At 60.5% G+C, this 11,267-nt stretch overlaps 1 protein-coding gene across 2 annotated transcripts; it reads left to right on the top strand.

Moving 5' to 3' along the window:
* Window positions 1-6,142: 6,142 nt before the first annotated feature.
* On the top strand, window positions 6,143-11,267 carry SYT2 (synaptotagmin 2). Of its 2 annotated transcripts, none has more exons than XM_009486813.2 (8): window positions 6,143-6,308; window positions 6,458-6,627; window positions 8,126-8,242; window positions 8,470-8,637; window positions 8,800-8,967; window positions 9,356-9,473; window positions 10,243-10,376; window positions 11,061-11,267. In XM_009486813.2, exons 1-8 carry the CDS (start codon window positions 6,143-6,145, stop codon window positions 11,265-11,267), a joined length of 1,248 nt encoding a protein of 415 aa, XP_009485088.1. The 2 variants fall into 2 exon arrangements, with proteins under 2 accessions (XP_009485088.1, XP_075578505.1); XM_075722390.1 differs by having other exon boundaries at window positions 8,117-8,242.

Raw genomic sequence — 11,267 nt, 5'->3', positions numbered from 1 at the left:
GCGGCCCACACCCCCCCAGCCCTGGGCAGTGCCCCAAAGCCCCCCAGGTAACCCCCAAAGCAGCATTGCCCCTGGCCAAGCACCCGCGCCGCAGCTCGTCCCCGCCGCAGCTCATCCCGCTGTGGTCCCCCCGTCGCCCAGGGTTCCTGCACCTGCTGGGAGGGTTTGTCCTTATTGCGTTATAAATTATTTCCAGAAATCAATCAGCAGCTGCTCGTGGTGGCACTGGGGGGGACACGCTCTCTCGGTGCCCCCCCCAACGCACAGGGGTTTGCAGGCACACAAATGCATAGGTGCTCCATGCACTGTGCACCGGCCCCTTCCAGCAGCGTGCACACTCATGCACACACGTGCAAACATGGCCCACGAGCAGCTGTGCACACACATGCACGCTGGCATGCAGAGGACATGTGCACAAACATCTACGTGCAAGCTCTTACACAGACTGCAACACTGGTGTGCACACACCCATGTGGGTACACGCACACCCACCTGTACGAGTGCTTGCAGAGCCACACGAGTGCTGCACGTGTGCACAAGCACTTGCACCCTGACACATCCGTGAGCAGATGTGCTCATACAGGTGTATGGGCATGTGCACACACCTGTCAGCACTTGCACACACATATGTGCAGGCACTGCCTGGGCACAAGCACTGCCACCCACACACATATGCATGCATACCCTGTGCACAAGTGCATGCACATGCATGCTTGCACACTGCACAAGCACTTGTTAAGTGTGCACACCCTCATACACACTTGCATATCCCATGCACAAGCAGTTGCACACACGCACACCCCTTACCCGTGTACTCGCACATGCGCAGACACACACAGCCCAAGCCTTTGCATCCCTCCCTGTGCACAAGCACTCGCACATGTGTGCACACAGAGGCCGAAGCACGCACCATGCTGCAGGTGCTCAGCACCCTGCGCTCCTTGGTGCGCCCCTCCACGCTGCCCCGTTCCCGAGGATCGCAGCTCTGCTGGGCCGGGGCCGCCTGTGCAGCAGGATGTGAGCAGCATCGCAATTGCAGCCTGCGCCTGGTAGTGCTGCAGAGCGCTGCAGCGGGGCTGCCGCAGCCCCGAGCCTGCAGCACGGGGAGCCCCCCCATCCCGGAGGGCAGCGCTGCGCCGGGTGCCTGAGGCCGTGGGTGCTGGAGCGGGGTTGGCTTGGCCGGGTGCCCCACACTGGGTGCTGCCCGCCCTGTGCCGCACGTTTGGGTGCGGAGCGGGTGCCATGGGCTGCGTTGTGGCAGGGAGCTCCCGTAGGGTCCCCCCACCCCACGGCACTGCACACCCCGCTCGCACCCTTGCTTTGCACCCCCCAGCCTTGCAGCGCACCCGTGGGAGCTTGCAGGGCGTCGGGGGCCTGGAACCCCCTGCCCTGTGTCGGTGGGTGCAGGGCAGAGGCAGGACTCAACCTGCCCCAGACCTGGGGTGCAGGATCCGGCACCTGGGGGGCAGGAGAGGGGCACTGCCCGTGCCCGGGGCCCCTGCAAAGCCGCTGCCTTGCAGCTCTTGGGTGCCGTTGCTTGGGGCGAGGGGCAGGCGGCAGCATCCCCCACCCTGGGTGCTCAGCCCTGCCTGGCCTTTTCCTTCTTCCCAAACCCAGCTGCCTGCAGAGCTCGCCCCGTCCCGCTTTGGCAGCGATTGCCATTTGCACAGAAATACAGGTCAGGTCAGGGAGCCAGCATTGCAAAAATGCTGCCTTGCCTGCAGCGAGCTGGAAAGCGTCCAAACTGCCCCGGCAGCATCTGCTCACCTGCTGCCGGCTCCTCCGGCAGCGTTGCTTTCCTCCTAGCAAACCCCAGCGCCGCGACAGGGAAAAACCCCCTCGTGTTGCTCTCCTTGCAGCAAGAGCCCCGCCTGGAAGTGCTCTGGCTGCCCCATGAGGGTAAAAACCCCGTCCAAGGGCTGGTTTTATGGGATGAAAAGCGTCTGTGAGATCATAGCAGGGCTGTGGGGAGCTGCTGGCCACGTGGCAAGCAGGGGACAGCATCCTGTCCCCATCCCTGTCACCCCATAAAAAAGGGGAACCCAGGCAAACCCCTTCTTCCCAGCGGGCCAGCTTGCAAGGACGTCCGCAGCGCCCGGTGCTGCCCGGCCCTGGGGCTGTTGAGCTGCCGGCACTGCCAGTGACTCCAGCAGACAGGTGAAAAAATGAAAGGTGGCTGGGTGTCCTCGGCCGCTGGAAGGCTTTGGGAAGCCCTCGTAGTCGTCTGCGTTAAATAACCCTCAGTGGGGTGGGGTCTACAGCAGCTCCTGACTCACCCCGGAGCAGGACGTGGTGGCTGTGGGGCACCGCCAGCACCTTGCTCCAGTGCCATCCGCCGCCCGGTTATGGGGAGTTGGCACCGCATCGTGGCCGTGTGATGCTGATCCTGGTGTTTGCGGTGGTTTCAGCCACTCCGTGGGGAATGAAGGTGGCCATGTCCGAGGTCCAAGGGCAGGACAAGGAGCTGGTGGAGCATGGAGAGCCTCTTAGATGCTCAGCATGTTTGGGGGGCTCTGTGCAGAGCAGGTCCAAGCAGGTTGACCTCCACAGACAGCCAGGATGGATAAATCCACAGGAGGAGCTGGGGATTATGGTCCATGCTGGTCTCAGAGCTGCAGGCTGGGGAGCAGGGATGCTCTTGAGGTCCAGGACCTCGTGGTTGCATCCTCTAAATTACTGTCCTGCGCATGAGGCCTGAGGTCAGGCAGGGATCTGGTGTTGCCTCGGGTGGAGGGACCCTGTGGTGTCCTCTGGGACCCGGCCCACACCACAGAGACAGCCCCGAGCATCCTCCTTGGCTGCGCTGCAGGATGTACCCAGCCAAGACAAGACACCCCTGGCTGAGTCCCTTCTGATGCCATCAAAGTCCTTCATCCACCGTGGGCACAGAGCAGGACTGGACCCCAGCATCCACCCAAAAGCCTTGAAGCTGGGATGTAGTGGTGACTGCAAGAAAAACCTGGGAGGCTTGAAAGAGCCTCTGGGAAGCTAGTGAGATAGATGTTGGTGTCTTGGCTGGTCTCATCCAACCATCTTCATGCGCTGTGTGACAAGGACATGTCTCCATTCCCTCGCTGCTGTGCCGTGTGAGCGTGAGCACTGGTCCTCCGCCGCCCTCCTGCCCCAACGCAGGGGGACGGGGTCTGTGGGACTCGCCCAGGGATGGCATTTTCTGGCCTGTTGTCAATTCTGTGTCCTGGCCAAGTTGTGGGTTGATAACCTCAAGCAACCAAAATTCCTGGCCCAGGTCCCCTAAAGCACGTGCTCAACCAAAACCATGTCTTTGGGGTTTGCTTGTTTTGCCTCCTGCCTTTCCTGAAACTTTTGTGGCGTCAGGAAGATGCCGAGCTCATTAAAAACATGGAGAAAAAGTAATCGGTGCATCCCGTAGCTGTTTGATTGTAGGGTCTGGCTACTGGAGCAGCTCTTGGAGATGCCCAGAGGTGGTGTGGGCTTGCAAAAAAGTGCCTGCAAAACCTCCGTCGATGGGCACCGGCAGTGTTTCCAGCTGAGCGTTGTCTTTGCTGTTGCAATTTGGCACCTGATTTGGTGCATTTGCAATAGACGGGTGTTTTGTGGGCTCCCAACCCTCCCGGACAAACTGCACTGCTGGGAGTCACTTCTTGCACTTTTCGAGTGAGTTTCCGATACACGTGGCTGTGGAAAACACACACAGGGTTTCAAAATCTAGGAAGGACCCAAAAAAAGCCCCCAAACCAGTTAAAGAATAGCCCCAAGCTCCCCACCTGCAGAAGGGTTATTTACTGCAGCTCTTTCCTCTGCCTGGCTGGGATGGATCCCAGCAGCTCTGCCTCCAAGAGCTTGATCCCAAAGGAGCTCATGCCAAGTTTTACTCCCAGTCTGGGATGCCGCCCGGCTTGCCACGCACAGAGATGTGTGTGGGGAGAGGCTGAACCCACCCGTGAGCCAGCAAAGGGGTTTCTGCAGCCACCCTGGGCCCTGCACGGCTGCCGGGGGTCCTGCTGCTCCCGGCAGTGCCGGTGCCGGATGCCTTTCTGTTTACTTTTTGCATTCCCACTGCAAATGCTGCTGTTGGAAGGGATGAAGGATGAAAGGAGAGGTGATGCTCCCGGCTAGCCCGTGGCGCTGGGATGCTGCAGGGAGGGGTCGTGCCGCAGCCCAGATCAGCTTCTGCGGCTGGGACGATGGGGGATCCGGTGTGGGGCTGGGGACCTTCCCCCAAGGAGCAAGACCTGCCACAGCCTGGTTTTTAAGTCAACCAGGTGCTGCCGGCAGCCCTGGAAACCTCAGCCCTGCCGCTGGTGTCTGTAGATTTTCCTAAGCAGAGGTGTTGGGGTGGCGAAGCCTGTGCTCGCGGCACAGACTTTGGCGAGGTGGGAGTGATGTGGCTAGCCCGTTTCGGTGTGAGAAGGGCTGCCTCTGCCTCACGTGGGGTCTCTCCGGCCCCCCACCGCTGTCCCCCCGCCAGCACCGGGAGCGGCGGCACAGGAGGAAGGTGTGGGGGTGCAGAGCTGAGCGCTGGGTAACTCAATGCACGATTCACCCGAGAGGCAGCTGGAGACAGCATGGCAGCGCCGTTTCAGGGCAGGAGCATCCCCAGGTCTCTCTGGCCGACTTTTTGAGGCGAGAACACTCCTTTTCCGCTGCTGCGGGAAGGACAGAGGAGCAGCCAGCACTGGGGGACGAGGCTTCACTGAGTGGGCAGAAGAGATGCAGGAGAGGGGGTTCCCCCCATGCCAGAGCTCATGTGCCCCCAAAAACTCCTTCCTCAGTTATCTGCACTCCTGCTCATCTCTGCTTCCCCCTCTGCATAGCCTTTTATTCTCCTTACCTCTCCCAGCACCATCAATTCCCTTGGCTTCTTGCCTGCTCTGATTTTTTTCCCTTTGCAGGCTTGCCTTCTGCTGAGTTCGAGAGGCACTTCCTTGGGTCCAGAGCTGGGTCATGGAGGCTCCTTGGAGATGGAGCTGGGTTGTGGAGGCACTTTGGGTCCAGAGCTGGGTTGTGGAGGCACTTTGGGTCCAGAGCTGGGTTATGGAGGCTCTTTGGGTCCAGAGCTGGGTTGTGGAGGCTCTTTGGGTCCAGAGCTGGGTTGTGGAGGCGCTTTGGGTCCAGAGCTGGGTTATGGAGGCTCTTTGGGTCCAGAGCTGGGTTGTGGAGGCGCTTTGGGTCCAGAGCTGGGTTGTGGAGGCACTTTGTGCCAGCTTTGCTTGCAGGAATGAATGCCACATTTGCAAGACTGTGGTGTGGGTGTCCCCATCCTTGGTGGGTGCTGAGCACAGCGGGCTGTGCTGCATCCCTGGCAGTGAACCGAGCACCTTCCCTGTGCCCCATCAAGGAGCAGAGCTGGCTGGAGGAGCTGGGCTCTGCAGGGTCGGACAGGAGCCTTGAGCCACCCAGGACATGGTACCTGTGACATGGTGAAAGGGCTGACCCTTTGACGTGCACGCTGAGCCCTCCATGGCTGTGTAGAGCTGGCTCTTCCCTGCTTTCATCCATCCTGAAAATGTGCCCTGGGGCTGGCGGAAGAGCAGTGTGCTGCTCCTCTCCCATTCCCATCCTTGGAAGCTCTCCCAGGGCTGGGAGCAAGTCCTGAGGGTCCCACACCAGCGCTGGGTCCCTGCATAAAGCGAGGTCTGGCTGCTGTCAGGTGTTGGGTCTGCAGGTGCCTGATGGGGCCCTGCTTGAGAAAAGGGGGAGGCGGGGGGGATGGCTTTGTCCAAACTAACCTTGCTGATCTCTCCTGGGGATGCAAACACCCCTTCCCTCATCCCATGGGGCCTCGCCAGGCGACCTCCCCCTAGGAGTGGCCTCTGTGTCCCCAGGAGGCTCTGAGCTGGCACCAGCATTGATGTGAATCTGGGTGATGCTCCCAGTGGCTTTGGAGATGTCAAGGGTTGGGAAACGTGGGGGTCGACTGGGCTTCCCATTGCCTGTGAGGGAATCCAGGTGTCTGGACCCTCCTGTCCTTCATAGCCATTGGGCTCTACGCCCCTCCAGCAGAAGATCAAGCGCCCTGTTGTAGCCCCGCTGTCAATGCAGATGTCCTTGGTGCAGACGCTGCTCAGGGATGCAGCCTGGGCATGGGGAGGGGTGGGGGCAGCAGGGACCTGGGTGACCACTGAGGCACCGTCGTGTTTCAGGGAGCCCCTGACCCACCATGACGTTCAAGCAAGCATCCATGATGGCCCCGGAGGCCACGGCCACCACGATACCCATGACCACGATGGAGAACTCCACCGAGGCTGTGGGGCCAGGCGAGAGCAAGGAGGACATGTTCACCCAGCTGAAGGACAAGTTCATGAATGAGCTCAACAAGATTCCCTGTGAGTAGCCGCCTCCTTTTCCAGGTATCATACTCCTCATCACCCCACCACCGCTCCGGTCCCAGTGCAGCATGTGGGACGAGGCAGTGGGGTGGCTGGGGCTGGGAGGGAGCTGTGGGGCTGACGATGATGCCGGCTTTTGCCTGCAGTGCCGCCCTGGGCCCTCATTGCCATCGCGGTGGTAGCTGGACTCCTCATCCTCACCTGCTGCTTCTGCATCTGCAAGAAGTGCTGCTGCAAGAAGAAGAAGAACAAGAAGGAGAAGGGCAAAGGCATGAAGAACGCCATGAACATGAAGGACATGAAGTCGGGCAACCAGGTGACGTCCTTCTGGACCGCTTGGCCTTGTCCTGCGCTTGGTGTTGTAGGATGATCCCTCCGGTTGGGTTATGAACTGTGTCGGGACACTCGTAGCTCAGGTGGCAGAGGGGGATGGAGCCACCAGGATCCTGGGATGGGAGAGTGCAGACATGAGCCTGCAGCTGAGACAGCAGCACCATCCCCCTCCAGTGCCCCAGGCCTGGATGGGACCAGGCTCAAGCTGGCCTGGATCTGCCAATGCTTCACCTGAACCAGCAAATGTTAATTTAATCCCTTATGTCTCCCTGCCTTCCTCTGAGTTGCCCTCACTTCATTGAGCTGTACCTTTAGCTGAGACGGGAGGACCACGAGGCCAATACACCCGCCAGTTTAGGGCCCCAAAAAAGCCAGTGCTCAGGAGGCAGGTGCTGGTGCACAGAGCAGAGCTGGGGCTGTATCTCCATCCTGGGGGGGCAGCAGGAAGGAGGCTTTGGGGCCATCCCGGCCATTTCAATGGCCCTGACCCAGGGCCTTTTGGAGTGGGTGGGCGACTCTGGGCGTCTGGTCCTGCTCATCAGAGCCATGTGGGCACCACGGGCAGGCAGGGCTGGAGAGATGAGCGCTGAGTGGAGATGCTCCATCATAGCTGCCCATCTGCCTGCCCCCACGGTGGTGGGAGATGTGGGGTGGAATTCCCTGAAGGAGGGCGAGGGCTGCCATCCCTGGAGCTTGACGGGGCCGTACAAACCCTGATTCCCCACTTCGCCGTGGGTCCCTTGTCGATGCTCTCTGTAACGTAGCTCTCTTCCCTGCCGCTGCTCTCACTGCCCTCGCTCCCTGCTGCCCTCTCTGCGTGTTCCCGCTCCGTCCTGGGACACTCTCCACGGTAGGTGCCACCGTGAGCCTCCTTCTCCATTGGCTGCTTCCAGGGTGGGACAGGGGACCTGGGGAAATGTCAGAGAGGTGATAAGGAGCTGGGGCTCCCACCCCATGGACCATGGCTTGGCGAGGCATGGAGAGGGGTGGCTTTGCCTTAGGCATAGGAGAATCAGGTTGTATCTCTAGTAAGAAATTAATAAAATGGCCCTGCTAAGCCCTTAGCACTGACTACAGTGCTCCCCCAGGCATGGGCTGGGGGGGGTAGAGTATCCCAGCACCATTTGCAGTAGGTTGCTTGCATGCATCCCCCCATACAAGCACCAAACCTCCCCCCACTGGAGCTGACCCTGTGTCCCAGCACCCTGAGGTGGCCTCGGCTGGACCAGCCTGAGCAGCCCAGGGGCTTCCCTGCAGCTGCATGGTTGTGGGCAGAGCTGGTGCCACCCCAGGGCAGCTCTACCGGTGCTTCATGTCCCCAGCACAGGGGGTCTCCTTGCCCCTCGTGAGCAGAACCCTGGGGGCTGAGAAGCCGGGAGGGTTGGGGTGCCAGAGATCCCCCAGCAGTGTGGGGACAGGGATTCTGGGCTGTGACCCTGCCGCTGAGCCAGGCACCTCGGCTGCTGTTCCAGGACCAACAGGACGACGATGATGCAGAGATGGGTCTGACAGAGGGGGAAGGTGAGGAGGAGGAGAAGGAGCCAGAGAACCTTGGCAAGCTGCAGTTCTCGCTGGACTACGATTTCCAGGCGAACCAGGTGATGGAGGGGCCAGGGCTCGGCTGAGGAGATGGGCGAGTGGGGTTTGCCCAGGGAGGGTATTTGAGAGACGCCTCCCTGTTGGACCTGGGTGGCACAGGAGGGAGTGGGGAGCTGGGTGCTGTGCCATGGGGAGTTCTGCCCCACGTTGGGCTGGAGACAAGCCCTTGGCATCTGCAGCGCGTAGCTGGGTGGTCTTGCTGAAGACACCCCTCTCCCCCCTCCAGCTGACAGTGGGGATCCTCCAAGCTGCCGAACTGCCAGCTTTGGACATGGGTGGCACCTCAGACCCGTACGTCAAGGTGTTCCTGCTCCCTGACAAGAAGAAAAAGTACGAGACCAAAGTGCAGAAGAAGACACTCAACCCTGCCTTCAACGAGACCTTCACCTTCAAGGTGAGCCCCTTCCTACCCACAACACAAGATCTTCTCTCCCACTCCCATCTTTCCCCCTGACCGTGTCCTGGTCCCGTACTTTGACTCTCACTGCTGGGAGTGGGTGGTCCTGGTTTGGGCTCCTCTGAGCCTGTTGCCAGCCCGGTGGCCCTCTTTGTGCAGGTCCCCTACCAGGAACTGGGTGGGAAGACGCTGGTGATGGCCATCTATGACTTCGATCGCTTCTCCAAGCACGACATCATCGGTGAGGTGAAGGTGCCCATGAACACGGTGGACCTGGGCCAGCCCATCGAGGAGTGGCGGGACCTGCAGAGTGGCGAGAAGGAGGAGGTGTGAGCAGGGCCGGTGCATGGCCCTTGGCCAGCTGAAACCCTTGGCCAGGGGGGTTGAGATGTGTGCTGCTTTCTGGGCCATCCCACAGTGCTCGGGGTGGCGGTTGCTGTGGGGTCCCACCTGAAGGGCAAGCATGTCCCAGCCATGAGCGCTGGGCAGGATCTGCCCCTGTTGTTATCCCGTGCAAAAGCCTTTCTGTAACAAAAATGAAGAGTAGGAGTGTCTTGGGTGATCAAATCCTTGTGCTGGTGCACGGGGTGCCAGCTCATGCCTGCATCGAAGGTTGAGCAGGGTTTGGGGGGACCTGCATGCGGGCCCATGTCCCAACACTGCAGTATGATGCACTGGCAAGGCTTTGATATCTGCTCCCTGCTCTGCTTGGCAGCCAGAGAAACTAGGAGATATCTGCATCTCCCTCCGGTACGTGCCCACGGCTGGGAAACTCACTGTCTGCATCCTGGAGGCCAAGAATCTGAAGAAAATGGATGTCGGGGGGCTCTCAGGTGGGTGCCGGCTTGTGAGCATCCTCCTCCTGCCCCACCGTGGGGCTCTCAGCATCCTTTGTTGGGGAAAGACACTGGGGCCATCAGTCTGGCAGGGCTTGGGGAAGGACCCCCCCCCAGTGCCTGGGACCTCCTGCATTGGAGGCAGCCCAAGGTATGGCTGGGGGGTGAGGGGAGATGGGGATGGGATGAGCCCCCCGACCCTCAGGAAGGATATACTGAATTTGGTCCGCCACTGTGTCCAGGGCCAGGATGCTGCAGGACCTGGGTGGTGAAAATGCTCCTCTGCCATTTGCTCCTGCTCCTCCTCGACCTGGGGCTGAGGACCTCAGTCACAGCATGTTTTATGCTAGAAGAGTCTTCCCATCTCCACCCCAGGGCTGAGCGCTCTGCCCAGGGGCCCTCAGCTCTCTCCAGACCTGCCTTAACCAGGGGAAGAGCGGTACCTGCACAGCTGGAAGGGTTCAGCTTTGTTGCTGGGGTGTCCTGCTCCAGAAATGGGGGTGATAGGCCAGCACCTGCTGGTGTCACTCCACTGTCCCCAGCCCTCCTACAAGGAGACCCACAGGATGCAGAAGACCTCCATCCCTTGGCCAGTTGCTCCCACAAATCCTCTCCAGCCCAAATATTTTGGCTTTGGCCTCCATCCACAAACCTCAGAGCACCTTTATTTGTGAGGGCCTCCTTACCCCACGGTGAATCTCATCCTGGGCTGAGGCTTCTCCTGGGCAGCTCAGCCCTGGCTGATGGACTGTCCTGCCCCGCCCAGATCCCTACGTGAAGATCCACCTGCTGCAGAATGGCAAGAGGTTGAAGAAGAAGAAGACCACAGTCAAGAAGAAGACCCTGAACCCCTACTTCAATGAGTCCTTCAGCTTTGAGATCCCCTTTGAGCAGATACAGGTTTGTCCAATGACTTCCCTGGGAGGCAGGCAGGGTGGGGGTGATGGGAGAAGTCCCGCAGTTGTCCCAGCCTTCCCACCAGCCTGAGCGGCTCCTGCTGAGCTTCTGGTCTGCTCACCTGTAAAATATGTCCAGTCCCAACCTGGGCTTGGGCTGATGCTGAGGGCAGCTGATGCAGGCGCAGAGGTGGGAGGCTGGGCAGCACCCGTGGGAGATGCACCCCCAGCCTCAGCTCGCAGCAGGAATGGGGCTTTCCTCTGCTCCTGGCCCTATAGTGCTCACCCCAGCTGTAGCAGGGACCCCCGTGTGGTCCTAGGGGCATTTTGGACCATTGGTGGGTGTCTTCTGCCCCTCCATGTCCTGCCCTAGCCCCTGCAGCCCTGTAGCCCGCAGCTCTTGCCGAGCCCCACACCACCTCCTGCTGCCCTTTCCCCGGTGGCCACGTCAGGATGAGCTGGGCCCCCACCACGGCTCTGCCACCCCAGGATCCTCTGGGAAGGAAGAGGAGGGAGCTATGGGCATGGAGGGGACCCTGACCCAAAATGGGCCATGGTGGGGCTCAGCCTTGGGGGATCCCTGGGGCACCCTGCCGAGCTGTCCTGGGGCTGGGGACAGCATGGAGGCCGTGGAGCCATCACGGCCGCTGCGTCTTTCTGCCCCTCTAAAGAAGCTTTCCTCCTTCAGAAAGTGCAGGTGGTCATCACAGTGCTGGACTATGACAAGCTGGGGAAGAACGAAGCCATCGGCAAGATCTTCACGGGCTGCAACGCCACTGGCACGGAGCTGCGGCATTGGTCCGACATGCTAGCCAACCCCCGGCGGCCCATTGCCCAGTGGCACTCGCTGAAGCCAGAGGAAGAAGTAGATGCAGCTCTTGGGAAAAACAAATAG

Source organism: Pelecanus crispus, chromosome 17, assembly GCF_030463565.1.
Source record: "Pelecanus crispus isolate bPelCri1 chromosome 17, bPelCri1.pri, whole genome shotgun sequence".
In the NCBI taxonomy this organism is placed as follows: domain Eukaryota; kingdom Metazoa; phylum Chordata; class Aves; order Pelecaniformes; family Pelecanidae; genus Pelecanus; species Pelecanus crispus.
The sequence above is the reverse complement of the archived record's forward strand: the minus strand, read 5'-3'. Positions and strand labels throughout refer to the sequence as shown.

Bases quoted from the DNA above. Each gene is read 5' to 3' on its own strand.
- SYT2 (XM_075722390.1), top strand. From the start codon at position 6,143: ATGACGTTCAAGCAAGCATCCATGATGGCCCCGGAGGCCACGGCCACC. The intron at 6,309-6,457 runs GTGAGTAGCCGC...TTTTGCCTGCAG, and splicing joins TGAGCTCAACAAGATTCCCT to TGCCGCCCTGGGCCCTCATT. The intron at 10,377-11,060 runs GTTTGTCCAATG...TTCCTCCTTCAG, and splicing joins TCCCCTTTGAGCAGATACAG to AAAGTGCAGGTGGTCATCAC.